At 38.5% G+C, this 27,975-nt stretch overlaps 1 protein-coding gene across 1 annotated transcript; it reads left to right on the plus strand.

Annotated features, from left to right (window-relative positions):
* The first annotated feature begins 1,680 nt into the window (after nucleotides 1–1,680).
* Nucleotides 1,681–27,960, plus strand: TAB2 (TGF-beta activated kinase 1 (MAP3K7) binding protein 2). Its single transcript, XM_042016395.1, has 6 exons — nucleotides 1,681–1,870; nucleotides 7,149–8,658; nucleotides 15,294–15,454; nucleotides 16,099–16,192; nucleotides 17,511–17,591; nucleotides 19,791–27,960. Exons 1-6 carry the CDS (start codon nucleotides 1,769–1,771, stop codon nucleotides 19,934–19,936), a joined length of 2,094 nt encoding a protein of 697 aa, XP_041872329.1. The 5' UTR covers nucleotides 1,681–1,768; the 3' UTR covers nucleotides 19,937–27,960.
* Nucleotides 27,961–27,975: the final 15 nt, after the last annotated feature.

Genomic DNA, 27,975 nt, shown 5'->3' on the forward strand with positions numbered 1-27,975 from the left:
TTGAAACTGAGGGAAAAAAACCCTTTTTTCTTTTTCTGTTGGAGTGTATTCTTCTGAATTAAGATAGTGGGGATCAGAGTCTCTTTGGTTTACTTCCTCCCATACTACAGTAAATATCATATTTTTCCATGTTGACACATTTGATGCACATGTGCAAAAATTTATTAGCAGATTTAGTGAAGTGATACTGCCTGCATGTATCTGCTTGGTGCTAAGCCACCAAAACTTAAAAGTACAGTAGAAAAAATAAAAATAAGCAATCTCCCAAGTTTTGCATGCTACCAAATAATTGAACTCTGCAAGCGTTGAATGATGACCGATAAGTCATTTTATGCCTCATGAAGATGCAGACAAGTTTTTCTGTAGCATTTCTTTGAATTTTAAGATAATTGTTACAATACTTTACTGGTTTGGAATAATAAATGGAAATTGTGGTCATTGTATATTTTATCAAGACTTCAGACACTGAAAAATGAGTTAGAATACAAAATACTTTATTGAAATGAAGCACTGGGGTGACAGTGTGGAACATTGGTTTTAAATACTGTTTTTTCAATTTATTATCTGTGGTTTTTTTTAAAAGACTGCATGCATTAATCTCTTTCCATGGGGTTTTTGCTGTAGCAGCTGTGAAGGTGATTTTTTGCTGATATAATTGAAATAAAGAGTAAATACAAAATTTTAATACTGTACAGGGAACTTGAGATGGAGATCGTAGAATTTACTCTTCTGAATATAATAGAGCATATTGCAAAAGGTTTTCTTTAATGTAGGTTAGAGAAATTGGAAAAAAAATTAAGTGGTCTTAGGAGGATTGAGAGGGGGTTAACTACTTAGCAGGAAGTTTTACAGACTACTCAGTGGAAGAGGGGTGGAAAAATGGCATTTGATACTGAACTAGGGTAAACCAGTTTTCTTCTTGTTAATAGAATCCTCTGGTTTTGTGTGCTTGCTGTGCTCTTGTCAGAGTTGAAGTTTAGTTAAGGAAAGTACTGCAGTACAGCTTTTGATAAACAGTGTAGTTGTTCCGTTGTTTAGTTTGAACAGTGTTTTTTCTTATAATTGCTTTAAAGAAGGTGCAAGATCAGTAGTGTCTTGTCACTGCTTAGATTAGTCTAGCACTGTAAACCATTGAAGAAATAACATGGGTGTACTTTTAGTGGGGCATGGACCGAGGAACTTTTTAAATTGCTCTGCTGCTGCCATGGAGAAAGTGGATAAAATTCTTGGAGATGCTTGAATAAGATTTGTAAAGGTAAAAATGCAGGTACATTCAAAAGTGGAGTGAACACAATTTTCCAGTATTTGATGTGGACTACTTTGTGTTCAGTTGTGCTTAAAATAAGTAAAAATGCTGTTCTTAAACCCATTAACTTTAATACTTGATCTATCAAGTCTTTTTTTATTCATAGTATATTTTATAATATCAGTATAAAAAACAAAGAAGGAAACTGATCCTGAGATGTGTCTATAAATGGGCAATTTTCAAGGTTATGAGTGTGCGAAGGACAATTACTTAGCCAGAGATGTCACATGGGAATACATCAACGTAAAATACAAACTTATATTGCATAATTGAGAAGGGATTTTGTGTGTGTGTTTCAGTTTTTTGTGGGGTGTTCTTTTGTTACATCAGAAGTGCCTGCTTTTGGTGTCTCAAGGGTCTCCTTTTTCTTCCAGAAAATGCTGGGACAGAAGAGATGAGTACTCCCTTTACTAAGGCCTAAAACTGCCTGTTGAAAAACAATCCTGACCAGGCAATATACGAATGGCCCAAGGAAGCCAGCAAATTGATATTCAGGTTTTACATGACCTGCGACAGAAGTTTCCTGAGGTACCTGAAGGTGTTGTGTCCAGATGCATGTTACAGGTCAGTGCTCCGTTCATAGCTGCACAAGTAGGCAGCATTGCTTATTTTAAGCTTTCTGTATGGTCATCTCCTTTGAAAGCAGATGTTTTTCTTTCTGTTTTTCTCTATAAATGAGACAAATATACACAACCGATTCCTTTATATTGCACAGCAAGCAAAGAGTTACACTGGCCTCTCTTCTTCCATGCCTGATCAGGGGTGGTCCAAAGTAAATCAGCCTGTAAATCAATAATCAGTGTGTGCATGGAGACTACTGTCTCACCAATCAGTATGCTCATGCCTTTTGGCCATCTCAAGAGCCAAAACTAACTGTGGCAAAAGGAGGGATGCAAAGCCAACCTGAGTCCAGCAGGGACAATTTAAGGCAATGCTACAAAATGCAGCATTTTAAAATTTTCTTTTAATTCTTATTTGAGTTGTTGGGGCATGTCCAGAAGCTACTTTGCTGCCTGGTCTCCATCAGGCTTAAAGGTGGGCCCTTGCCTGCGTGCAGGTTGGCCCCAATGCTTTCCATTCCCAGCTCCCTTGGCCTGCAGAGCCAGCACTGGTGGCCTTAAGTACCCTCCACAGCCAGGAGCCCGGGAGTGTGACGTGGGCACAGCCGGGTGCTCAGAGTCAGGCTCACTCAGGCAGCACAAGGTGGTTGTAGCCTCGCCTCCACCGTGTTAGACCTGAGTGGGTGTGAGGCACTGGGGTGCATCTGCCCAGGGCTTTGCTGCCAGATGGGCATCATTTTTTTGCTGTAGCTTTCGAGTCTATGTAGTTAGTTAATTAATGGATTTCTGTTGGGCTTGAAAGTAACAAAGCATTTTTGAGTAGTGCTGCAGTTAGTGCTAAAGCTATGGACTGCATATTCTCAACTTCTACATGCAGCTGTTTTTAATGCTGCCGCTATCAGAACACATACCATATTTTGTATCAACTTCTTGTTCTATAACTTCATGTTAGCTACTTCAGCAGATAAATTAATGTCCCTTCAAAGCCCCATAGGGACTATGCCTAGAGTTATCAAATGATGGTAGACTTATTTAACTATGTAGCTTAAACATGTTTGCTTTGCATTTTCCATCAATTCAAAGCATCCATACTGATTGATTTTCTTTTTCATTCTAAGATACTCAACCTTTGATTACTGTGGTTAATAAGAGAATTATCCAAATATTCATACTTATCCATCAGTATACACTGATGGGAAAAATGATGGGTCACAGCTTCCCAGAAGCTAACTGTCTCTGGACTGTGGCTAGGACCTCGGTGGTTATGAGTCAACATTCTTTATATCCTAATTGTTTGTCTTGCTATTTATATGTATTTTTATTTATGAAATACGTATTTATGTATACTTACATATGCATATGTACTCACACGCACATACATCCAAATAAAGTGTTTATACTGTTGGGAAGAGTGTCTGTGACAATTTAACATTCGCATTGTCAAGACTGTATCATGACTTTCCAGACTTTCTAGAGTAAGAAGTTGTGAGAAGTGCATTTCATCGACAGAATTGGTTTTGATTTGCAAGAAGGCAAAATTTTGCTTGCGGCTCATGAGGTTTCAAGCTTTCCCCAATCCCTTCTTTCTCACTATTTAGCTGAAAAGGAAACTGAACCAGAGTATAAATTGCCTGTATTTGTTCTCAGGATTGTACACTGCTATTTTTATTTCAGTGCTCTGTAGGACTTGATGCTACAAGTACAGTTTTGTTCTTCAAACATGAGAACTGCTTGTTGAGCGATGTGTGTGGACTTGATGGAGTGAACGCATCAGTAATCATCTTTTGAATGTCGTTCTTGATACATTTAAAAGCTTGTCTTTAAGAGACTCAGCAGTCTTCATAACATTGAATACAGTGGATTTTTTTTTTAATAAAAAGAACCATATAACTGTGAAGAAAAGATACTGTGCATCCCATATTATGACAGATTATGGGGAAGGATTTTGATTTTGAGTAAGTGTTTTAAGTCAGCTTTCATAAGCAAATCTTTCAAAAACAGTCTAGGGTAATTAATGTTCCATGTGTGCAGTACTGTTAAACTAATTTGTCACGCTAGAAAGTTTTTTCTTAACTGAGAGCTAAGACTCACCGAGAAAATCCTGTCATGTTGTGGTGGTTCTTTGAAATTTCATGAGCTCTGGTTTCCCTGACTCAACTTCTAGCTTTGCTACTCTCTTTGGCATGGGGTTTTGTTCGTTTGTGTTTTGGTTTGTTTGGGGGTTTTGTTATTATAAAAGCCACCTAACATGACTTCTTTAAACCAACAAATTTTGTACTTGGACTGATGGGAAAGATTGAAATGCAGAATTTGGGAGTACTTGTGCACATGTTTGCAATACTGCTGGAACAGTGTCTGAATCCTGAGTTCTGCCACCTTGTAGTTGAGCATAGTGGAAGGAATTTCAAATAGAAGCAGTAAGCGTAGTTTAGGTCAAAGACAAGTACTCGAGGACATTTGGTATAAGAAATGCCTTACCCCCACAATACCTTGCATGCAGGCATCATATGTCAGGGTGAAGTTATTTTTAAACTAGGAATTAAACTCCAGGTGAGAATCCGAAAGAATATAAGCAGTTTTGCAGTTTATGGTAGTATTGATGAGGCTTTTATAACAAGGCAAGTTTCTTTGGATCACTGTGAATTGTGCAGAAAGAATGTATAGTCCTCCATGAATTCTTTGTAGCCAAACACAGTTGTTTTTAAAGGAAGGTTTTATAGCATTATATGCTTATAATGAAAAAATTAAGGCTAACGAGATTATGAAAATACCTTGGGGTAAATAGCCCACTGTTGAAATACCTAAACAATAAATTGCATGCTAAAAACAGAGGACCACCAAAGAGCTAATAGGAGTAAACTTAAACCTGCTTAATCTAGGGAGTAAAACGTTTTGGGCTGACAGCACTGAATATTCCTACAAAGTTTTGCATCCTGTTCTTCCCAACATGCCTCCTGCATTCAGCTCTCCCATTCTCCTCATTTAAAGGAGTCACTGCAGTGCCCACAGTCTGTGGACATTATTCCCTGTTGTTCTATTTTTTGTGTCCGGAGCATTCTATACCTGCTCCTCAAGTCTACGTCCTCTCCTTGCTTCCTCGTTTCCCTCCAACATTCTTATTCTTTCTTTTTTTTTCTTTCTCTTTCAGGGTGCCAACATTTTAAACTCAATTGGGACATGGGCAGAGATAAGATGAGGGGTATTGTTTTGCTGGAATATGCTCAATTCTGCCATCAACCGGTTCTCTGATCTGTAAAGAGCTAGAAGCGGTTGAAACTCTGCCTCTGCCAGCCAGAAGATGCCAGGGGTTCCATGTGCCCCCGTTTCCCCTTTGAGTTCTCCAATTTTCTCATTGACGTCACTGAAATTTTGGAATTGATTGGATGCAGCCTTAAAAAAGAAAAAAAAAATTGTCCAAAGAAATGCATTCAACCTGAATGTAAGGGCCTGGCAAGCTTGGCCTGTTCCTTTTTGGTTTGGTATTTTTGGCCTTTCTGTTAATAATTTTAATTCACTTAAGTTCATGCAGAATCTGCCTTTGAGATCTTTCTAGCTTGTTTTTCTGTGGCATCCTATCTTTTTCCCTTTTCTGGCTCCCTTTTCTCCTTTGCAGCAAATACCAGGCTATTGTTCTTATCTTCTCTTACCCACTGTTCTGTCCGCGTGTTTCCTTTCTTCACTACTAACTTCCTTTGATTACTTTGTCCTCTGGTGCTTATTCCAAACTAGAGCCAATATGCATATCATCGTTTGATCCAATTTCATATATCTGAATACTTTTTTGCAGCAATCCTTATATCGAGCTGGCTTGTTAGATAGCCTTTAGGGAATCCTATTATTTTAAAAGGTTTTGTGGCTGGGGTTTTTTGGGGATTTTTTTTTTTTGCTTTAGTTTGGAGGAATTCAGAACTGCATCTGGTCTGTATGAACAGATAGTTACAGTTTTGTGGGTGAAGTTTAGCCTTGTCATTGCTCTCCCACTTCTGTTTTCTTTTCTCTTTTTTGTTTTTGTAAATCTGTAAGGTAGAGACAATCTTGCTATATCTGCACAACGCTGTCACCTCCGTCATGGTTGAAGAATGAGAAATAATGTCTGCTGGTTTAACAAAAATGACATAATAGAAAGCATGTAGCATGGATCAATTTATCTGGTTGTGTTACTCTTTAACTAACTGATAGTGTTGCTACTTGGCATATGCAATTTTTTTCCTTGATCACTTGCGTTTTTTTCGAGTAACTGTTTCTATGTGCTGGATGGATTTGCCACCTCTTTAGTGTTAATAACATGGGCCTGAACAGGGGCTCTTCTGGCTGAAAGTATTAACCTTTATTTCTTGGGGGGTGGGAGGTTCTGTGGGAAAAGTGATACAGACAGAGCACAGTATGAAGAAATTATGTCACTGATGTATGTCCACTCTTTCTAAAAATCCTTCTGTAGGAAACTAAATTGGGAAGATCTGAGTACAACATTAGTAAACGTGGAAAAAGAGAAGAGAGATTAGCTGTTTGCTTCTGAAATGTTCTTAAAGAATTAGCTAGGTTGTGGTTTCTATTCTAAGTCATCCTATTACAGGTTTTAAAAGGTACAAATATAAGTATTTAAAAGCTTTGCAAGCAGTGGTTTAAAATGAAAGTACAAATGTCCTCTGGGTTTTAGATCATCTTACAAAAGAGTAGTCCTGCTATATTTGTATAAACTGAATTTTTACATTTCTTCTGAAGTCATGTACAGTTCCTTGGGTCAGCGTGTTTCTTCTCTTTGTAAGATTCACTTTCCATTTTCAGCAGGAGGTAATGCATAACTGGTATTGAAGTTTTTGGGAAAACATTTAAAATAAACACGTTTTTATTTCTCTTTTTAAGTTATTAACCAATACTGTGCAGATGCTGTGAATCTATTCCTGCTGTCATTTTCCTCCCTAAAGCCAGAGATTTGGTCTCTGCTGAAGATGGTTCTGAAACTGAGAAGGAATAGGGAGAGTATTCATCCAAGGTGTATCATACTGTATAAAGCTAGCTTGTCAAAGTCCGGGATCTCCCTGTCACTGCTTCAGAGACATTGCAGACCTCCACTCTTGGTGCCACTGGCTGAGTCACTGTTCCCAGAACAGTGAGCTTCACATGCAAGCCCCTTGTGTGTGTAGAGCAGCTATGCTAGCCAGCCACCTAAAGCTTTCTGTCTGATGTTACGTTGTTAATTTTTCAGTTATGATTGGATGGATGCATACGTAACTATGAGAGTATTTTATCAGTAATGTCAAACTTTCATCTGTCTTTTTTAGAATAACAATAATTTGGATGCCTGCTGTGCAGTTCTCTCTCAGGAGAGCACAAAGTATCTCTACGGTGAAGGAGACCTAAGTTTTTCGGATGATTCTGGGATTCCTGGACTACGAAATCACATGACATCTCTTAATTTGGATTTGCAGTCACAGAACATCTATCACCATGGAAGAGAAGGAAGTAGAATGAATGGAAGTAGGACTCTAGCTCACAGTGTTAGTGATGGACACCTTCAAACCAGTCAGTCCAACAATGAACTGTTTCAGCAGGAACCACAGACAGCACCTGCGCAGGTTCCACAAGGATTTAATGTCTTTGGGATGGCTAATACAGTTAGTGCTTCTAATCCAGGGCAGCATCTTGGATTTCACCTAGGCAGCAAAGGAGTATCTAACTTGTCTCAACAAACACCCAGATTCAACCCCATTATGGTAACTTTAGCCCCAAACATTCAGCCTGGTCGCAATACCCCAACGTCTTTGCACATACATGGTGTACCTCCTCCTGTACTTAACAGTCCCCAGGGAAATTCTATCTATATTAGGCCTTACATCACAGCTCCTAGTGGTACTCGACAGACACAGCAGCAGCCAGGCTGGGCATCTCAGTTTAATCCCATGCACCCTCAGCAAGTGTACCAGCCTTCTCAGCCAAGTCCCTGGACTACTGTTCCTACATCCAGTACTACGCCACATACCTCATCGCAACACTCAACACAGCCAAACCAGCAAGGCCACCAGACTTCTCATGTGTACATGCCTATCAGTTCTCCTACTACTCCACAAGCACCTATGATTCATTCATCTGGTAGCTCACAATCTTCTGCTCATAGCCAATACAACATTCAGAATATATCCACAGGACCTCGCAAAAATCAAATTGAAATCAAACTTGAACCACCACAAAGAAACAGTTCTTCTAAGTTGCGTTCAACTGGCCCTCGCACCTCCACTGTTCCCTCTTCCCTCAACAGCCAGACATTAAGTAGAAGTCAGCCCACTGTTTACATATCGGCCAGTCCTCCAAATACTGATGAAGTGATCACACGTGGTCAGCCCAAGGTCTACATTTCAGCAAATGCCACAACAGGAGATGATCAGCTTGTGCGGAACCAGCCCACACTTTTCATATCGACAAATCCTGGAGTATCTACTACTGCTAGGAATATGTCTGGTCAAGTAAGCATGGGTCCTGCATTTATTCATCACCATCCACCCAAGAGTCGAGCAGTGGGCAACAGCACCACTGCAACCTCTCCTCGAGTGGTTGTTACGCAGCCTAACACAAAATATACTTTTAAAATTACAGTTTCTCCAAATAAGCCCCCTGCAGTTTCCCCAGGGGTAGTGTCCCCAACTTTTGAACCTACAAACCTTCTAAACCTTCCTGATCACTATGTTGAACCAGAGGGTATCCAGCATCTTACTGACCCTGTTTTAGCACATGTGGATAGGATCAGTGATGCACGGAAATTGAGTATGGGATCTGATGATGCTGCCTACACGCAAGGTAATATTCTTAATATAAATTGTAGAGATTTTGACCAGGTTGTCAATTCAGTATGTAGATTGCAGAACAGGAACCTTTGTGATGTTAATATAATATCTTTAATTTTAGCATTTGTGAGTGTTTCCTAAATAAATAAAAGTGGTTTATAAGCAAATCATAGATTTCTTTTTATGGTAAAGATATGAAACTGAATATTTGGAGGTATTCTTGTGTTTGTCTTAAGTAGGTACGTTATCTGTTTAATGGAGTCATACCATCTTCATTTTTATGTTGTTCTGAAAGAAACGTGTACGTTTGTTCGACTTGTCCGAGTGATTTAAAGCTACAATTCCACTGTCAGATTTTTGAATCAGTTGAGATACTGTTTGCATTGGATAATGTTCCCCTTTTATTTTTTTGCAAGTGTTATTTAAGAAGAAGGAAAAGCAGACTTCAAAAGCAATTAGTGGGATAAAGTGTTGGCCTCCATGTTTCCTACTCTGTGCCTGACAATAAAATGCTTAAAGTCTTGATACTTCTGTTACATTTTAAAATGTGAGAAGGAGCACCAAGCCAAAGGAATCTGTTTTAACGGTTCAGTGGTAATGGAAGAGTAAAATTTAGAATATGTGGTACAGCAAGATAACCTGTTAATATTTTTCCTTCTGTTTTCATGGGTGTGCATGCTTTTATGACCAGCTTGATGGTTTATTAACTCTGCTGTAAGCTTTTTATATAAAGATGTGGGATGAGTCTTAGGATATTTAAGCAGTATTCATGATAGGTTGTCAAAATAATTTGACCTCGCTGGTCCTCTCTGGACTTAGTAAACAGTTCAGAACTAAAAAAACTGGCTTGTTCCATGACCACTGTAAACATTTTTCAGATGAATTTTGCCATTTTATTTTGTGTAAGTAAGTACAGTGATCAAGACACAGAAAGCCAGGTCTGCATCTGGAGTACTATAGTAATGAAGTAAATCAAAAAGCGATTCTAGCTTGTGCACTACTTCTGGATATAATCATCTTTGGTGAGGAATAGTCAATCCTAACTCAAAAGTTTCTAAAGATTATGTGTCAAAACCAAAAAGCTACTCATCCTTACATTCTCTTATGTTCAGTGCATAAAGAACTTCAGAAAATTCATCTGTAGGTAAGCAAAACAAATTGCCCCCCCCAGATCGTATTTCCTTTTCTTACTTTGGAGGAAGACTTAGCTGTCTGTTTTAGTCTTAGTCCTGGAAAACTTCATATACCCAGAAATTAAGCAATTGCAATCTTGTACTTAGGCTCTAAAACACTCTTCTAGATCACGAACTTGCTTCCCAAGCAAGCTGGGTACTTTTTAGGGGTTTGCAAAACTTCATTTTTGGTACTTTTTGGGGAGTTGTCCCTTTCTTCTGTTTTTCCTTTCTGAGGGCACCGACTTCTGCCAGGTCTGCCTCTTTATCTCTTGTACCCTTGGTAGTGATGGCCACTGTAACGTCCCGCACAATCTCTAAAAGCTGCAGGTATCAGCATTCTGCTTATCAAGATGAGGCAAGCTTGATACACAACCTAGAATTCCAGAAGCATTGACCTCCTACCTGCTGTGGAGCCCAGCTCTTCCAGACGCCAAGATGCAGCTTTTAGATGATGTGTAGATGTATGACGTGGGCTGGTACAAGGGACCTTAGGAAGACACCATCCTTCTGTGTCCTTCACTATAAAGTTCACTTGTGCTGCTGAAGTTCTTTACACCTAGAGGTGTTTTGGATTTCTGTCATATGTGCTCCATTTCTGCAATAAGTGCAGTATTTCTAACATTTTTGTTATCATTAATATTTGGAAAGTTGAGAAGTCTGTGATAGATTTACTTGTATGGTATTGATGTCTGGAAATCCTAATTGTTGCTTTTAAACATGTTTCTTACACTTAGCAGTGGGGTTTTTCCCTCTTACATACAAAAAGGGATTTGAGTTACTTGATGTCTTCTGTGTTCTAAACTGCTTATAATTTAGCCAAATTGCCAGAAGCCTTCCATGCTAGGTGCTTGTTTCAGTTTAATTTTAGCCAGAGAAGATGAGTAGTTTCTCTGGCCACGATTGGAGAAAAATGCATTTTCATCAGCTTTTCCATTTCTGCCAGAATGCTCCTTATCTTGGCAGGGAGAACTGGTTTGGGGAAAAAGAAACCTTGAGGTGGAAGGTAGAGTTGCTTTGATGTCAAAGGAAATTTCCTTTGCTCTTTTTATTTACTTTACATTTATATGCATGGTCCAACCCAGGAGAACAGAAGATGTGTTGGACCTCTCTCTAGGTGCTGGTGCTTGCCATCTAAGAAGTTTTACTTGATTATGGTGTGTGTAGGCACTCCCGTCTCCTTCCATGATTATGTTTCTGGTTTGCCTCCCAAGAAAGTCACAGGGGGTAATAGAAGGCTGCCCCAGATCTGTCTTTTTTTCTGCCAAACCTGGAGGTTATATAATGTGTAAAAGAGTGCGTACTGCTCAGATAAAATCAGTGTCATTTCCCTGGAAGGCTTGGTTGTATCTCTGGCACTGACTCTGTGATCCTAAGAAACTTGCTGTCACCAGACTTTTCAAAACTGGTTGCTGAGGGGTGTTTCTTGTTTTCTAGGACTCTAGTTTGAGATACTGAGGACTTGCTTGTGGAAATGTTGAGTGCATGTGTCCCCTATTGAAGTCAGTAAGAATTCATAATGCTGTGAGAAGAGTAATGCTAGGTGCATGCCCAGAAGGACGGCCAAAAGGGGATGCATTTTTATGCTCCTCTCTTCAGTATCAGTTCTGTCTGTGCACAGGAGTATTCCCATTATTTAGCAGAGATTACAATTCGTAATTAGTTTTATTAATATGAAGTAGTTAAGTGAGATTTCAATATATAATATATATGTAATTTAGTTTAGTATAAAGTGTCTTATGGATAAAAAAGTGAAATCCTGTTAGAAACTGAAGATTCTGTACTCATACATTTTTGTGATGGACACTCTGTAAGCATGCAAGTCATGTGATGAGTAATGAGGCTGAACAGTTATTTAATAGTTGCTCATTCTGCATATAGCTTTCCATCTGTATAGTGGGAAGGCATTCAATCAAGAAAATACATAATTGTGTAATAAAATCATTAGGTTGATGTTTTCTTACTAGGGAGCTTAAGTCCTTTGGTTAAGTATTACATGTCTTTGACTGTCTGACTTCTTCATAGTATTTTCTTTAACTTGAAAGAGGATGGTGTGCAAAGTTGAGTGAATCATTGGTACCAACTATAGTTATATATGTGGATGCATGTTTCCTTAGCAATTCTTGCCACTGTGGTTTTAGTGTAATTAATTGATAAACTAGATTAGTAAATTAACATTTTGCACAGCTCTTGATTTGGTTTCTTGGAGCTTTTTAAAACTTAGAAAAACAAATAAAGCTGCAGGAAACAAATTTCCTTAGTTCTTAGCCAGTCCTTGTAGATGTTTAAGAAAAAGGACTTGAATGAGATAAAGCTGTGGCCCATACTCCAAGGGGCTCTGAGCCCATTGCATCATGTGGTTTAAGAAAAAAATACCACCTTGTATTTGGCTCTGTATATCCGGCCCCACTAGTCAGTGAAGCTCCTTTTAAAAATTAAGTGAAGGGAGTATTGAAAAGAGAGAACAAAAAAATCAGTTTGAACTACTGAATTTGCATATCAAATGACTGAATTTTGTGCAGCTTCAAATACAGGTTTTGAAAGCATGCATAAGCATAAGTGTGTTTTGAGACTTCATTAACCTCCTGCCACAGAGTAATTGCATTGCCAGAAATCCCCTCCATATCTGGCAAACTAAGAAATTTAAGAAATAGTAGGTCTATAGAATAGAGTGAAATCTTTGTATTCCTAGATTAGAATTTATCTTAGAAACACTTAAAATAACAAAAGACACTCTAAAATTCACATGCACAGAGTCTTTGAGAAAACAGTTATGCGTACATTTACTAACTTAAAGGTATATTTAGTGCCTGACTGAGAAGGTCTCTGGGAGAGGAAGAGTGAACTTTTGTCCTCCAGACTTTCATGCTCCCTGTAATATGATGATATGTATCATTTTTGTGAAAAATGTGCACTTTGAATGTCAGAGGAAACAGTGGCATCTGCCAGAGCATTGAAGTGTACTGCACTCTGCTGAATGCAAACGTGCAGAAGTGCAAAAAACTTAATGTGCCAAGTATCCTGTTTGCACTTAATTAAGAAATTGAACTGCAGTTTTTCTGAACGTTTTCAGTTGCTCTGAGCAACACTAGAGGGAGCTGAATACTTAAATTGCCAGTTTCCATTCATAAATACCGCACTGAAAGGCAGGGGGGGTTTTGTCTTTCCCCCACCACTGTTTTCCTGCAGCTGCCAAATTGGTATTTAAGCAAAATTACCAAATTATATGTGGAAGTCTCTACTTAAACCAATCTCTTTCAAGTTCCTTATCAAAGTTACTTTTAATAATAAAAGAATAGTATGTGATATCAAGTGATTCTTCTTTAATCATAGTGGTAATTTTTAATGTGTGTTTTTAAAACCTGTTGGGATTTGAAATTGTCAGATGGTAGTCACAAAGCTCATATGAGAATAATTTACATAGCTTTTCAGACATGGCATGAAAATGAAAAGCATGTAGTAGTGCTGTGGGCATCCATCAGTGCCTTCTCCTCCTTGTGCAGTTCTGTAATGACCGCTAAATTTCCAAGCCTCACAAGTGGGAGAACATCGAAATAAGAAATGGTGGGTTTTTTCCTTTACAAGAGTAGCTTAAACAAAAAAGGAGGCGGGGGATGTACAGGCAAAGTCTTAGTCATAGTTGTACTCTTGAGGCCATGCCATGCCGTGCAACCTGATATTCTGGTAACTGTGCTCTTCACCTACCACATCCAGCAGCACTGGCTACTCACCAGCAGCCTGCATCCACAGTTTAACAGGTCTGAAGAGTTCTGAGTCTGGTCAGTGGAGCATAGCTGTGGTGCCTCAGCAGTCTTACCAAGGTAATGAAAACAGAAATGTCTAAAAGTAGAAATAAAATGTAGCAGGAGAAAGGGCTTGTACGCTCCCTGCAGGAGTAGAGGCAAGGTAGTCTTTGATTTCCTTTCTTTAGAGTTGCAGCTACATTTGTTCGTAAAAGGCTTTTTGAGAGGAGAGACTGTCTATTGAGATTACTTACCTGAAAATTCCAAGTCTTCAACAAAAATCCATCTTGAGATTTCAGTTATTATGGTTTTATATTACATATGAGCACAGCTGCAATTTTTACTGTAGTGCAATTACTGTGACCCAAAATAAAGGTGTCTGTTTATGAAAACTTCTCTGATTTGTACAAAACCTAGCAAAAGGCAGGTGTCATTTCAGTATCTTGTGAACACATGTGACTCAAAAGCCTAGGCTCGATCTCAGTAAGGCCTTACAGTCTGTTACACTGTTCCAAAATAGTTTGACATGGTTCCTCCTTTGGAAGAACCTCCGGAAGACAAAATGTGATGTGTGAATGAATGAATGAACAGGCAGGAGCTGGAGCAGAAGACAGTTCTTGCCAAAGATGTGGAAAGTTGGATCTTTATAATGTGCTATTTTTTTCTCCTGCTACTAGTTTGGAAACCTAGGCAACCAGATTTGAGTGCTTCTAGTTTTTTGGTACCTGAAGAAATCGTGAGGATCTAAGCATCATGTTCCAGCTAGAGTTTGGCTTAAAGGCTTTGTGAGGCAAATTCAATCTTTTTAAAATACCTTGTTATTGCTACTTTTTTTTAATTTCCAGGGTGATATAAAAGTATTCATAGTCTGTGAAACTGATCACAGTTTATATGAATTACTAGTTTAATGGATGAATGAATGGCTGCGCAGAAGTTAAGATGATTCTTTGGTTTCTTTAATGAAATACATTTTTATAGAAGGTGATTATGACTTTGAGCAGTGAAATCTGCTTTTGTGATGATATGTGATAGTAAATGTGCCTTCAATGAAATAAACTCATTAGATTGCATGAATTTGTGTCATCTGCTACTTAGGTTCTTCATACCTTTAAAAAACTGGTTTAAATGCTAACTTCATTGTTTCTAAATGAGGTCTCCTTGTGCCTTTTGCTTTAGAAATAGTAAGCAGTGTTAGAAATTAGAAGCTGAACTAATGGTTCTGCACCATCCAGCTTCTGATAAATATCACAGTTTGCTAGTGGTGTGCTTACTTCTGGTTTGGTTTCATTTGATGGGTCCTACTATGATGAACACTGGGTCCAATCCTAATTGCAATAAGCATATGTAGTGCTCCATATTGCAGTTGTCTGTCTGAAATCCTCTTCATGCTACCTGTTTAACAGTGGTTAGGCTGAATACACAAAGAAATATTAGTTGCTGGCTTTGGGTAGTCAGTCTTGTAGGTTTTTACAGATTACAGTTAAATATTGCATGGCCATTTATTATGTTGTATGTCTTTCTCATATTTGCTTGTCTGTAGTTAGTTTGTGCTGATTTCAAAAACAGCACTTTCTGTCTTATGGCAGAGATTTTCTTGTGAGGAGAATGGAAAAGCAGTCTGTAATAGTGGTTTTGTCTGTTTTTTTCCCAAAAGAATCCTAACTTGCATCTTTATCTGGTGTTGCCATGTGGAGGATAATAAAGTAGATAAAATGGGACTTTATGTATTGCAGCTTTACTGGTACACCAGAAGGCCAGGATGGAGCGACTTCAACGAGAACTTGAGGTTCAAAAGAAAAAGTTGGATAAACTAAAATCAGAGGTCAATGAAATGGAGAATAATCTAACACGAAGGCGCCTGAAAAGATCGAATTCTGTTTCCCAAATTCCATCAGTAAGTTGAAATGTCTGTAGGGTATAAACCTAAACCACAAGTGTGGTCTGTCACAATAAATTGAAAGAGGGGTTATTCATATATTGACAATAGACTAGGGATGGGCAGTATACTTAGATTTAAGCTGGTAAACAGTATAGTTTAGAGTAGGGACTAAAAATGTGTTGTTTAACCACAACCTTGCAGGTTGCTGATCACTTTATGAAGTATTGCTTTTAAAGACAGTCACAAAAGGTTTGACCTGGTAATCCTTTCTAGCATTTCAGACTATGACTTAATACTCATACTGCTATCACACTAAGTACTTTTTGGTCTTTGTGCATATACTGAGCTCAAATAAACTGATTAATGCACCAGTTTTCAGTGCTCTCTGATCATCCATTGATCTGCTGGACCAGACCACTGGCTGTGCCCTGTCTGCTGTTTGGAGTTGTTCAGTCAGCTCTGAACTCTGGTGAGAGAGAACTATTCAGTGGGTCTGGAAGCTTTTTCTAAGATTATGCTTGGATTACAAGAAAGGTGGTCATTAGGGAAGATTCTTTTATCATCATTTCTGAAATAACTAAATGCTGTCTACCTGTGTGTGAATGATAACTGTTATTAAACTGGGAAAATTAGACTAACAGGCAGATTTATTTTTTCAGCTGGAAGAAATGCAACAGTTAAGAAGTTGTAACAGACAGCTGCAGATAGACATAGATTGCCTAACCAAAGAGATTGATCTTTTTCAAGCAAGAGGTACAGTATGTCTTAGTCCATCAGTAACTTTAAATGTTGATTTTTTTTTTCACTGTCCACATGTTTCAAAAAGGTCTGTGTCATAAATGATGACATAAATGATATACCACACTATTTGCAAAATCTTCACATTAGTTTGAGTGAAACCAAGGAAGTAACTGTCTTTAAAGCCTGTTGTTTTTGTTGGCCATATGATTTTCCTAATCCCACAGTCATTCCTATTTCATACTTGGCTCAGAATAGAGAAGTTTGTGATGCCATTTATTTATTAAGTGCTGGGGGGAGGGGGGGAGATCTCGTTATCTGAGTATCAAAGAGAGAGAACAAGTTTTTTGAATGATACAACTATATATATGTGTCCATCTCTCTCTTTTGTCTTCCACTTCTGTCTGTATTTAGCCTCTCAAGTTAGCAAATATAAAGTGCAGTTGTAACTTCCAGTATGCTCTCTGCTTTACTTGTCTGCAGGGACTCAGCCTTTGCTCCTGGGGGTGAAATTATGAGACAGCTGAGCTAGTTCAAGAGCTGCCAACAAGAAAGCCGCCTCTCTTCCTGCTTCTCTCTTGCCACTTACTGAACTCTGTCTCTGTAGTAGTTTTTTAGACCCTTTGCAGAGCTGATTCTGTTCACCAGCCAAGCTACAACTCTTGCATTGCTGGAAAAGCTTGCTACAGCTGATGTGAGGGAGAGGCACGGGAAGGGAGAACTAAGATACTGAGAGGGAAGGAACTAATACTTCCCAATTTCAGCAGCAGTGAGCTGTTAGATCAGTTGGGACATGAGCCACAAAAGTTCTCCTTCAGACAATGTACTTGCAGTTCAGGAGAAGGTAGACAGGTGTGCTGAATGTAATGCTGCACTAAAAACCTGACCTTAAGAGTGAATGGTGGGTGATGTTTTTTTGCTTGTTACAGTAAATTGCATTTAGAACTTCGTCTGAGTTTTAATTCTAAGCATGTATATAATACACTGCATAGTAGGTAAAATATCTCTGAGTAAAGTTGCAATGTGAAAAAAGTCAACTAAGATTTACTTACAAAATTATCTTAAAGAGTGGCAGAAGGATACCTCTAAGGAGTTTGGTTTGCTAGATTTTGTCTCTGACTTATTTTATATTGCTTATTTTGGGCAATAAGTTTCTTAAAGTGTATTGCTGGCATCACTAATATCTCACTGGGGTCTGTATTGACACCTTGATATAAAAAGTGATAAGTGAATAATAGTATTGTTACAGAGTTACTGCCAGAAAAAACTGATATGCCTCACTACTCAAGTTTGTTTTTTTAAACTGCTGCACCTTTTTTTTTTTTATTTTTAGGACCACATTTTAATCCCAGCGCTATTCATAATTTTTACGATAATATTGGATTTCTTGGTCCCGTGCCACCAAAACCCAAAGGTATTGTATTGATAAAATTTGGATTTGATACAAATACCTGTTCTGTATCTAATGCCAAGTTCTAATTTATGAATCTTGCTCAAGTGTTGAGTATGAAATGGATTACTTCAAAAGCATACAAACCTTGCATTTTATTTGTATTGGCAGTAAGTGTGCTTCTGTTTGCTCTTGTTTCCTCTCTATTCATACATTAAGGAAAGAGAATTATATTAAATGAGTTATGTTAAAGATGGATAATACATTAGAAGGTAGTTTATGTAATGGAAGCATCTGTCTTTTCTTTAAAAATGAGCATGAGGTACGTTGTTTAGGGATCAGTGAAACTCACTTAAATGACTTCACCATTATCCATAGTGAAAAGAGTAGATTTACTTAGATGTAGTAACAACTCAGGTTGGTTACCCTGACTGGAATTCATGGCTACTGTAGAATATGTAATAAAAAGTTACATGAAAGCCTCTTCTGACTATTGGTAAATATAGTTCTAGATAGCTGAAGAGGAAGGTGATGCAGTCCAGTATGGCAGTCAGTATTGCTGAATATCAGCCACTCTTAAACATTCTACTTGTCATTAGTTTGCACGTTACTTATTTTTATCCCTCTCAGGATGCCAAACAAAGCAGAACAATTACCTCTTGTGTTTTACGTAAAGCAGAGAATGAAATTAACTTGTTTGGAGCAGCATCATACTATGACCTTAGGCAGACCACCACATGAAACAGAATCCACTGATGTTTCTGTGCAGTCTTTCTGTCGAGGAAGTTCTCCACATAATACATATGTGCATGTGATTGGTCCTTGTAGTGTGCAGTAACTGTTACAGAATCTCATCTTACAGATTTCTGACATTTCTGCATTGTAAAATGGTCTAGATAAATTGGACTTCTTGTCCTGCAGACTGTTTGCAACACTTTCAAACCGATACTGTTCTTCATGCTTTATAAAGCATTTTTTTATCCTTCATTACCTCACCTGGTAGTGAAAATACAAAGTAAACTTAAATCCATACACATTCCTATTAGACACATTTTACTACTAAAGCATGAAGAACTTACAAGTTCTGTCAATTATGTAGTTCCTTTTACAGTAAATAAAAACTAATCCATCAAAGAAGAAAAGTTAATTTTTTGTGACTAATTGTTACAAAACATTTCTATTGGCTTATCTTTTAGGAACTCACAAATTTAAGTGTTTCATTCAATCTGTCTTGAAAATGCAAAATTAACACTGACTGGTTTATAAAGCTCTGAAGTCCCTCTATCAATTATCTTTTTTTTCTTCTTTCTTTTTAAAAAAGTATCACTGCTGTATCTTAGTTCTTCGTTAACTTGAATTTTCATTTCATTTTAAGCTTCAATTTAGCTATCATGTAGGCTCTGACTTAAACCACGATTACCACTGTTCACAAAAGAATAAAAATAATTCTTGCAACTGTGATCAGTACCACTGTACTTCCTGAAGCTCTTGCTGTCATTTTGCAGTAATTGCCATTGATTAGTTGCTGATGAGATGTTCTCCAGATGAAATAATGGGCTAAAGGATTTTGCAGTTGCTTAAACTGGGAATCCTTAACTTGAGAAGTCGCTCATGTCTCTTTTCATCCTTTTCATCCTTTTTCTCTCCTTCTTTTCTCTTTTAAAATAGTTGAAGGTTGTTGTCTAGCACATGCAAAAAGATGTGTTCGTGTGGTAGGGAGGATTACTCTAATGTTACAGAGCCAGGCATTGGTTTTTCTTCAGTACATCTCCTGCTGAGCTGGCTTGAGGAAGAACTGCTACCTTTGTTCTAGGATCAAAAAGTTAAACATGTCAAAGGGTTACGGAGCACTTAGTTCTTGTCAGAATGAATTTTAGACCACTCCGTAGACCTCAAACTTCTAAATCTCATCTGTGTTTCCTGTGCTGATTAATTTGCAAATTTTACCTCCTTTTTATACAATAGCTTTGAACTGAGAGAAGAAAGCAGAGTTAAGGGATGGGAAACTTGCTTTTCCTAGTTTTACCTTGAGCCTTTTGGCTGACTTACAATCAAGCTGTAGTCAAGGGGGCGGTAAAAAGCTGCTTCTGTCAGTTGTAATAACTATGCTGTTCTCAGAAGAACAATATAGTTCTCAGTTTAAAAAAAAAAAAAAAAATCTCAAAATTCTTTCCATGCTGTTTTCAGTTAGTAACTGCTTATCTTATCTCTTCCATGTCACAGATCAGAGGTCCATTGTGAAAACACCAAAGACTGTTCCAGACACAGATGAAGATGAGGGAGCTCAGTGGAGTTGTACCGCCTGTACTTTTTTAAATCATCCGGCCTTAAATCGCTGTGAACAGTGTGAAATGCCCAGGCATTTCTGAGCCAACAGGCCCATTACCTTCCGTAAAACAATAGCAAACGTACAAGGAATTGTCCAGTCATTGGGGGGCAAAAAAAGCATTTATGCATAGGATTTTGTAAAATGGAAGGTGTGATGAGATGGTATTTTGCTAATGTTAAATGTCAGCCCACAGAGCAAGCAATACCTCAGAGTTGTGTCGCAGGCAGTTGACACTGATCAGCTGAAGGGCAATCTGCTGAGAGACTCGCCAGCTGCCTAAACCATGTACAGTATTACCAGTAACACACACCGTGTTCAGTGCCTGGGTGTTGCCCATCCTCTTCTCTGCCCCGATGTCACTACTGAATTTTGACAGGGGAAAGGAATAGAGTGCTAGTGTTTTTGTTTTCAGAGCTTTCAGTGAAACACTACATGCACAGAGGAGATCTTAAAAGGATCAAGGTTTAAATATTTAAACTGTTTGCTGCCACATAGTGCCTTTGATAAAGGGAAGAACTTCACAAATCAGTGGTACTCTTTGCCTTGTCTTCCCTGAAAACATCTCTGTGAAGCCAGAAATCAGTACAATCACATCTAAAGATGAAAAGGAAAAACTGCATGCGTTGTCTGTACAATACACACAGTGAAATACCCCAAAGCTTTTCCTACTGTACATAGCTCTAGAGCCTGCTTTAAGTGATTTCTTTTCTTCACCTTTATTATTTTCTTGTACTTCTGTATGTATAGTGTAATAGTCTTTTTGTTAACTTTCTTTTTTCCCTTTAGGTGATTAAGCACGATCATGTCCCTTTTTTTAAGCTTTTATCTGAGAGAAGCAATGCCTTAAAATAAGAGCATTAATAAGAAACTATGCACAAAATAGCTTTCCTCTGCTCGTTCTGTACATTGCTCTTGTAAATGCTGATGATCTGTGAAGACCTGCAGATGCAGCGTGGTAAAAGTGCAGGAAAAGTTGCAAGAGTTATGCATATAGTTCACTCTGTACACTGAGTTTTACGGTGGGTGACACAAAAAGGGAGCATTTTGTCTGGTGTGAGGAAACTTTATACTAGGAAACTTTCAACCCACCAACAGATCAGCATCCGAGTTAAGCTTGCTTCATCTGCTGGGTATCTTGCAGACTCCTGAAGAGAGATTCATTGGGGAAGTACATACAGTGCCAAAATCAACAGCAGCAGCATCGTACAGCTTTGTTCAAGGACTTTAAATGCTTTCCTGTTTTGGCAGCCAGTTTCTAAACCTGACTTTGTGGTGAAGTCTCATATTTATAGAAAACAAGGATAGCAATATTTAGGACAACTGAAATAAAGGCTGGAAAAGAGAAATCAAACAGACTTGAACACTGAAGCAACCTCAAGCATCTCTTTTATTTTGATGATCTATTTTTTTAAGGAAAATACTCACATTATCGGGGATGTATGTAACCGAGATCAAGAAAATGAAATTCCAGTACAATATGCATGAAAGACGGCACACAAAGAATTATGTAGCAGCAGCACTTAGCGTGAGGCTGGAGGGAGTGCTAACAATGTAGCAAGAGACAAAGTAGACTGTCACCCACTGTAAACATCCGCCAGTGGACACTTTTATTAGGAGTTTTACAAGTGATCTATGTGAATGCACAGAGGCCTTTGTTTTGAAGGCTTTGCATTTTTTTTATGTGGGAAGAAAATGTCAATCCCAGGTAATTAGGCAGTAGACCCAAAGCACTTGCATTCAATGCATTTTGTTTATAAAATGAGGCCTTGTTTTTCAGCTTCATCTGCAGTTCTATGTGAAGATTGACAAATCAGTTTTTACCTGTTTATTAATAAAACCTAATTTGGATATCTTGAGTTGATGGTTTTGTGATTTAGCTGGGTAAACTGCCTTTGTAACAGATAAGTTATTTATAAAAATTAAAAAAAAATTATATTCTAATGTTTTCTTTGGTTATTTGTTTGCTTTTTCCATGCTGTGGAGCAACAGAATACTCAACAGAACAGTAAGCATTAACAGTATTAAAAGTAGGCTGATTTCTAATGACCAGAGTTTTTATTTAAGCCTTTGTTTTGTTGAACCTTGTCTCTCCTCCCATGCGTTACTCTGTTTAATTCCAATTCAGTGAGCATAAGGAATGTATTTCATAAAGTTGCACCGACAAGATTGTTTTCTGACCAAAAACCCACTCGCTCTTAAAGCAATAAGCTAGACACAGGCCCTTTTTACTTCATGCTTCTGGGGTTTATGATTTTAAAAACATTTTTCTAAATCAAAATGGGCAACCATTCTGTGGTAACAGATGCCAAACTTACGTTGATATAAACACAGTTTAAGGATGAGCATGGTTAAACTGTATCCTGGTGCTATGGATGTAAGTGCTGTGAGGTGTGGAGTGTTCCTAGACGTGTTTCCCACATGGACCCTGTCTAAGCAGATATTTGTTATGTGGAGTTGGGCTTTCCTGAGACATGCTGATGCTGTGTAAAAAGCCTTCAGGAGACATCTATAAACAGATTTAGCATAAAAAAACCCCTACAGATCCAGGAAAAGGAACGCATATTATTCAATTAGAGTGCCTTAATCTGCAATATGAGAAATAGTGATTGGAGTGAGGGCTGCTGTATTTATAAAGCAAACAATAAACTCCAGTCAGCTGAGGGGTGGAAAGAGCGTATTTGGAGAAATAGGTGAGATGGAATCCTACTCATTCCATGAAATGCGTAATTGATCTTCTCCCTGCATTTGAGTGTTTACTTTATGAAGAGAAAAAAATACTTACATCCTTGCTCCAGCTAGCTGTGCACAACATGAGCATGTATTGGACAGCCTGTTCAGTAGCTGATGCTGGAATAGTGGGGTAAGAGAAATTATGTCTCCAGTGTCTTCCACAGACTTTTACCTTCCCTTTCAAGAGTTTTATGTTCTTTATGTACCTCAGGTCACATATGTCATCAGCCCCTCCTTCAAGGTGATGCCAATATAGTGCAATATCAATGTAGTATGTTTTTAAGGATTTAAGTTTGAAGGATAAACTAGAACTGGATTTCACTGCTGGATTTTTTTCCTCGTAGAACATAAAAAAAGAAACGTTTGAAGCAAGGTTAAACTTTGTATTGGGAACATCAGTAGTTTATCTTGGATGCTGATTTATTTTACTTTTCTACTGTCTTTGTCAGGGGTCTCTGTAACAGGAAAAAAAAGTACTTACGGGCAGGAAGGGAGTACCCTCCTTGGCTTTCAGAGGCACTCCTGTTTATTTTTTGTGAATGCTTAAGATTATCACTTGGTCCAGTTTCAGAATTGGGATAACTTTAGAAATGTAGCAAGGAAACTGAGACAAAGCTGGTACTGGGCTGATGTGTGACATCAGCTTTGTGGAACTGACTTCAGTTCACCTTGCTGCTTTATGGATACATTAGAAAAACATTTGTCTTGTGCAGTCTCCAATCAATAGTTATTTTGCTGTCCAGGAGTGTGGTCAGGTGTGGCACCCGTAAAATTCAGATTAATTGTGAGATTCAGTATCTTCAGTCTCAAGCTAATGATAGATTGGCTTTAAAACTGCAGGGTTGGTATTTGTGCCTGTGTATTTGCTTTTATTTATGTGGATTTCATCAGTTTTTGTGATCTTGAAATGTCTACCTTCAGTGTATTTTATAGTTGAGCAGGGGGAAAATTATCCTTATCAGTACTATATTTCTTCAGTCAAATTCTTCTAACTTGACTATACATTGCAGCCTGGACACAAATTAAAGGAGGACTTGATTAAAGATGTAGAAGAAATATTTTAAAAAAAATTAAAAAGCCATCTATTGAAATCTACTGAGTATTCACTGTTTTCAATACTACTTTGGTATTCTGAAATGGGAGTATTGCTACAAAGCAGTGGCAGAAACTTTTCAGTACAGTTAACAGAATATGCAGTGCAGCTTGTGAATGCACAGCAACTGTTACTAATGTTTAATTCTAACTTTAGCAAGAAAATGCTCTGATATTTTATTTATCTCATATTTGTTAAAAATGCCCTGATAAGTTGAACAGAATACGAATTAACTTTAAACTTCTGATTACTTTCATCGGCACGGAGTGGAGTATTTACAGTACATTCCTTTTCCAAGCCTGACTGCTTGAATAGCTCTTTTATTGCTAATTTTGAGGAACAGTCTTTGATTTTATGTAGTCCAAAATGCCTTGTGAGGTTTATATTTTGTGTAAACTAAAAATTACTGAGAGAGAACAGGAAGACTTAGTATGAAATGTTTGAGGGCTTCAGGCTCACAAGCTTAAATCCTATATGAACAATTGGGAGTGATGATGAACATTGAAAGTTATGTGATCAGACTCAATTTTGATTTTTTGATACATTTCTTTGGTTTTAATTTGTTTTTTTTCTATGAGCAGTTCTGTATGGATGGCATCTACAGTAGAACTTCTCAAATACCCACCTTCAGAGGCAGCACTGGGCAGAACTCTCAGAAATTCTTGCTTCAGTCAAGACTTCAGACATGTCATTTCCCAGCAGTGCATATAATTATGCTTTCATCATAAATGCAAATATTTTTAATATTTAACCAAAATATAATGATCTTCAGTCAGTGCAGTGCTGCTGCAGGCATGAGATTAGCTGATTATTTTTCCCAGTGTCCCATTCTCTTCATTCATTTCATTTGCAGATCCCCATGTGTACTTAGAGAGGACTTTGAGCCAAAATGATTGATTATGTACATGGGTTCAAAGTGCCTATTATTTGCAAGTTCATTTAAAATAATAAAACTCATTGTATTGCGAGTGAGTGCAGCTTGCAAAGGCGAAAAGTAGCATCTCAATTCGGGTACTACTCAAGCAATTTGAAATCGCTGTATAAAGCAGTTCTGCTTTTTAAGGGGTGCATTGTGTTACAGCTTTGAATTCTGTGACTGCTTTTTTCCACACCCTTTACAAGAGTGCGGTGCCTAAACAATTTTGGTGTAGCTGATGTGGTAACAAATGGAGATGCTGCATATTAAGCATTTTAATGTGCTTTTGTCTTAGTAGATATCAACAGACCTTATCGGCCTGTGACTGATAAACTTTGCCTAAGTTCAGGTTCCTGTTGCAAGTGATTGAAGATCCAAGGCTGAGGAATGCGGTGTTGGAGACATCAAGGAAATGGACTAACGAATGCTCTGCCCTTTGTTCTCCATATACAGATGCAGGTGGTGTTGCTTTCCTTGCACCCTGATGTAACATGCAACTAAAATGTAGCGAACAGAAGGCCTCAGAGCTGCACAGGGTGTTGGAGTCAGGAACTTGGGAAATTACAAGAGAGAAATGGAGGTGTCACCGCTGTGCATCTGCTGACGTGACAGCCACGTCTCCATTGTGTGCTGCGGTCTTGCGCTTGCCACATTTCATTGTGTGCCAAGGAAAAGTTCACAAGGTTTTCCTGAGGAAAGGACAGTGGGAAGCAAGTCCCTGGAGTTCCTCATCTGGCTGGTACACAGCTGCTTACCCACAACAGAGAGGAGGTGCCCGCATGTGAAAGAGGTTATTCAGCCTCCATGGTTTTGGAGGTTGGACACTGATTCCTTAAAAGAGATGCTTGGTACTCTCAGAAGAGTAGCCCGTGCCTAATTCTGAATTAGCTTTGTACCATCGTACTGCAACAATAAATCCGTAAAAGTGGTGTTTCCTAATTCAGGTGGTAAATCTAGAAGTGAGCTCAGAACAGGTTAAGGAATATTGTTAGCTTTTCTCAGGTGGCAGGAAACATGTTTCAGATGAGAGAATGAATGCATGTTTGTAATAAAAACTTGATTGCAAAAGTTATTGTCCCAAAAACTTTAAATAAAGAATTTGTTTTATAGCGGTTTTATGTTGATCTAAGGTTATAAGCAAAGCAATGTTTGCATGTACATAATGTCTCTTACCAGCTGATATAAAAAATATTTAATTTACAATCTCCTTATTCATGGTAGCAGCTCTGTACTTCATAGTTAGCTGTAAATGGTAAGTTGGGAGCCCTTTTTTGATTGTTATTTTGGTGGTTTAAGTTTCTTTTAATATTTGGTATTTCACGGGTTGTATGCTGTATAGAACAAAATTGGATGGATGGATTTAATGTTTTTACAGTCTTTTGGCAGCTTTGCTCTTGTTTGTACTTGCTTTGTGTCTTACTGTATTGTCATGGAGAGCTACTGTCAATCTGTCTGGGGTGCTGCTGTTTGGAAGGAGGACGTGTTTGGGTGCATTGTGCCCCATCCCACTACTCTGGGACTGGTGCCTGTGGACAGTAGTGAAAAAGTGTGAAATACCACTTACTGCCTTAAAAGGCATTTGCCCAAAGGCATTGGAGAATCACTGAATGGTTTGGGTTGGAAGGGACCTTAAAGGTCATCTAATTCCAGCCCCCCTGCCATGGGTGGGGACAACTTCCACTAGACCAGGATGCTCAAAGCCCCATCCAGCCTGACCCTTGGTTTGTCCATCTCAGCAATATTTCTGTGTCACTGGCTCAGTTTCTAAAAGATGCTCTGTTCTTGTGCCATGGCAGTGTGCAGAATGCGACCCCAGGATTTTGCTCTTCCCTGTGCCTTCATCTCTTCCTCTGTCTTTTCCAGTTTTTCTTTTCTCCATCTCTAATTAGAGACTTGAACAACCACTCAGGCCAAGTTTCCTATGTTTTGTTGCAACTATCTCGCTACAGTGAAAATTTGGATTAAAATTGGGATGTATTTTTTGGTTTTTTTCATGAGCCTTTTTCTTCCCTCTGTGTTTTGGGGACAGAAATAGAATTTAAATATAACCTGAGGAAAGAATATACTGTCTTCTGTCACATACCTGATACAATTATGAAAAGCTTGTCATGAGGCATATTTTCTGCTAGCAAGAATCACTTTTTGGTCGCCAATGTCTATAGTTTGGGGTCATAGAGAGGATGTTGGATGCTGTCATCAGACATCCAGCTTGAAATTTGATGGCTTGTGGTTTGATGCCCCGTCACAGATTTGTTTGGTGGCTTGGAGAAAGTTGTGCAGGTCCTTGTCTATCTGATCCACAGCAGCAGTCTGGCCTCTTGCTGTGTTTCTTGTGCAATTCCCCTGCAATTGAGAAAGTATTTGGAGGTGCATACATCTTTTCATGTCTACTATGCATGTTCCTGAATGTTAAGGTTTTGAAGAGGTGGGGTTGTTCAGCAGAAAATCTTACTGTGTCACTGCAGCTAAGCTGCTGCTGGGCTTGAGGCAGGGAGGGGAAAGGCAGTGTGATGCTTGGCTTTGGAAACTTCATAATCCTTGGCACAGCTGCCCTGTACATGAGAAAGTAAGTGTCTTGATGGTGTTTTTTGAGCTGAAGAACATGACAAAAGCCTTTCTCTTTAATAATGGTTAGTAATGTGGGGATTTTTTCTGCCAAGCATGATACTTTTAAATTAAATGGCTTAGATTTTTTGAAGCCCTAAGGAAACTGTTATAAATAAAATATGTAATTCGTGCTATTATATATAAAACTGAAATGTAATTAGACCCTACAGAGACCGAGTTTCTAAATCCCTGCACCAGCCTGGCTGAGAGAAAAATTTCACAACACTAAAAGTATTTCGTTCACAATAAGTGAGGATTCCACCTAGGTGGGGTTGGATCTTATCACCGGGACATTTGCATCATGACGACTTGATCACCACACTCTGATATCTACATCGCATCTGATAAGGAATCGGACATTCCGGGAAACTAAAAATAACTATTCCAGGAACCAGAGATGGCCCATCCATCAGCAGAAATGGCCCACTCATCACCCAGGATGGACAATTCATCAGACCCAGGAAAGGCTTTGTGCGGCCCAACTCCGGGACAAGGAAGCTTCATGAATACGAGAAGAATAGAATTAATTCGGACTCTGCCCAAAAACTGTATAAGAAGGGACCAGCCAAAGCAGCAGTCATGAACTTGGGAGGTCTCCTGCGATAGAGATCAGATCTATGAGTGTTCACCCAGCTCCGACCCCGGGCTCGGTGCTGCTTTTCTCAATCGTGGCGTTTGAAATCGATATTTCGGTCGCATAATAAATGTCATTTCTTTATTACTTTTGATTGGG

Source organism: Corvus kubaryi, unplaced genomic scaffold, assembly GCF_017639235.1.
Source record: "Corvus kubaryi isolate FWS band 111438036 unplaced genomic scaffold, C.kubaryi_AGA036_p1.0 split3-73, whole genome shotgun sequence".
NCBI classification, from domain to species: Eukaryota; Metazoa; Chordata; class Aves; order Passeriformes; family Corvidae; genus Corvus; species Corvus kubaryi.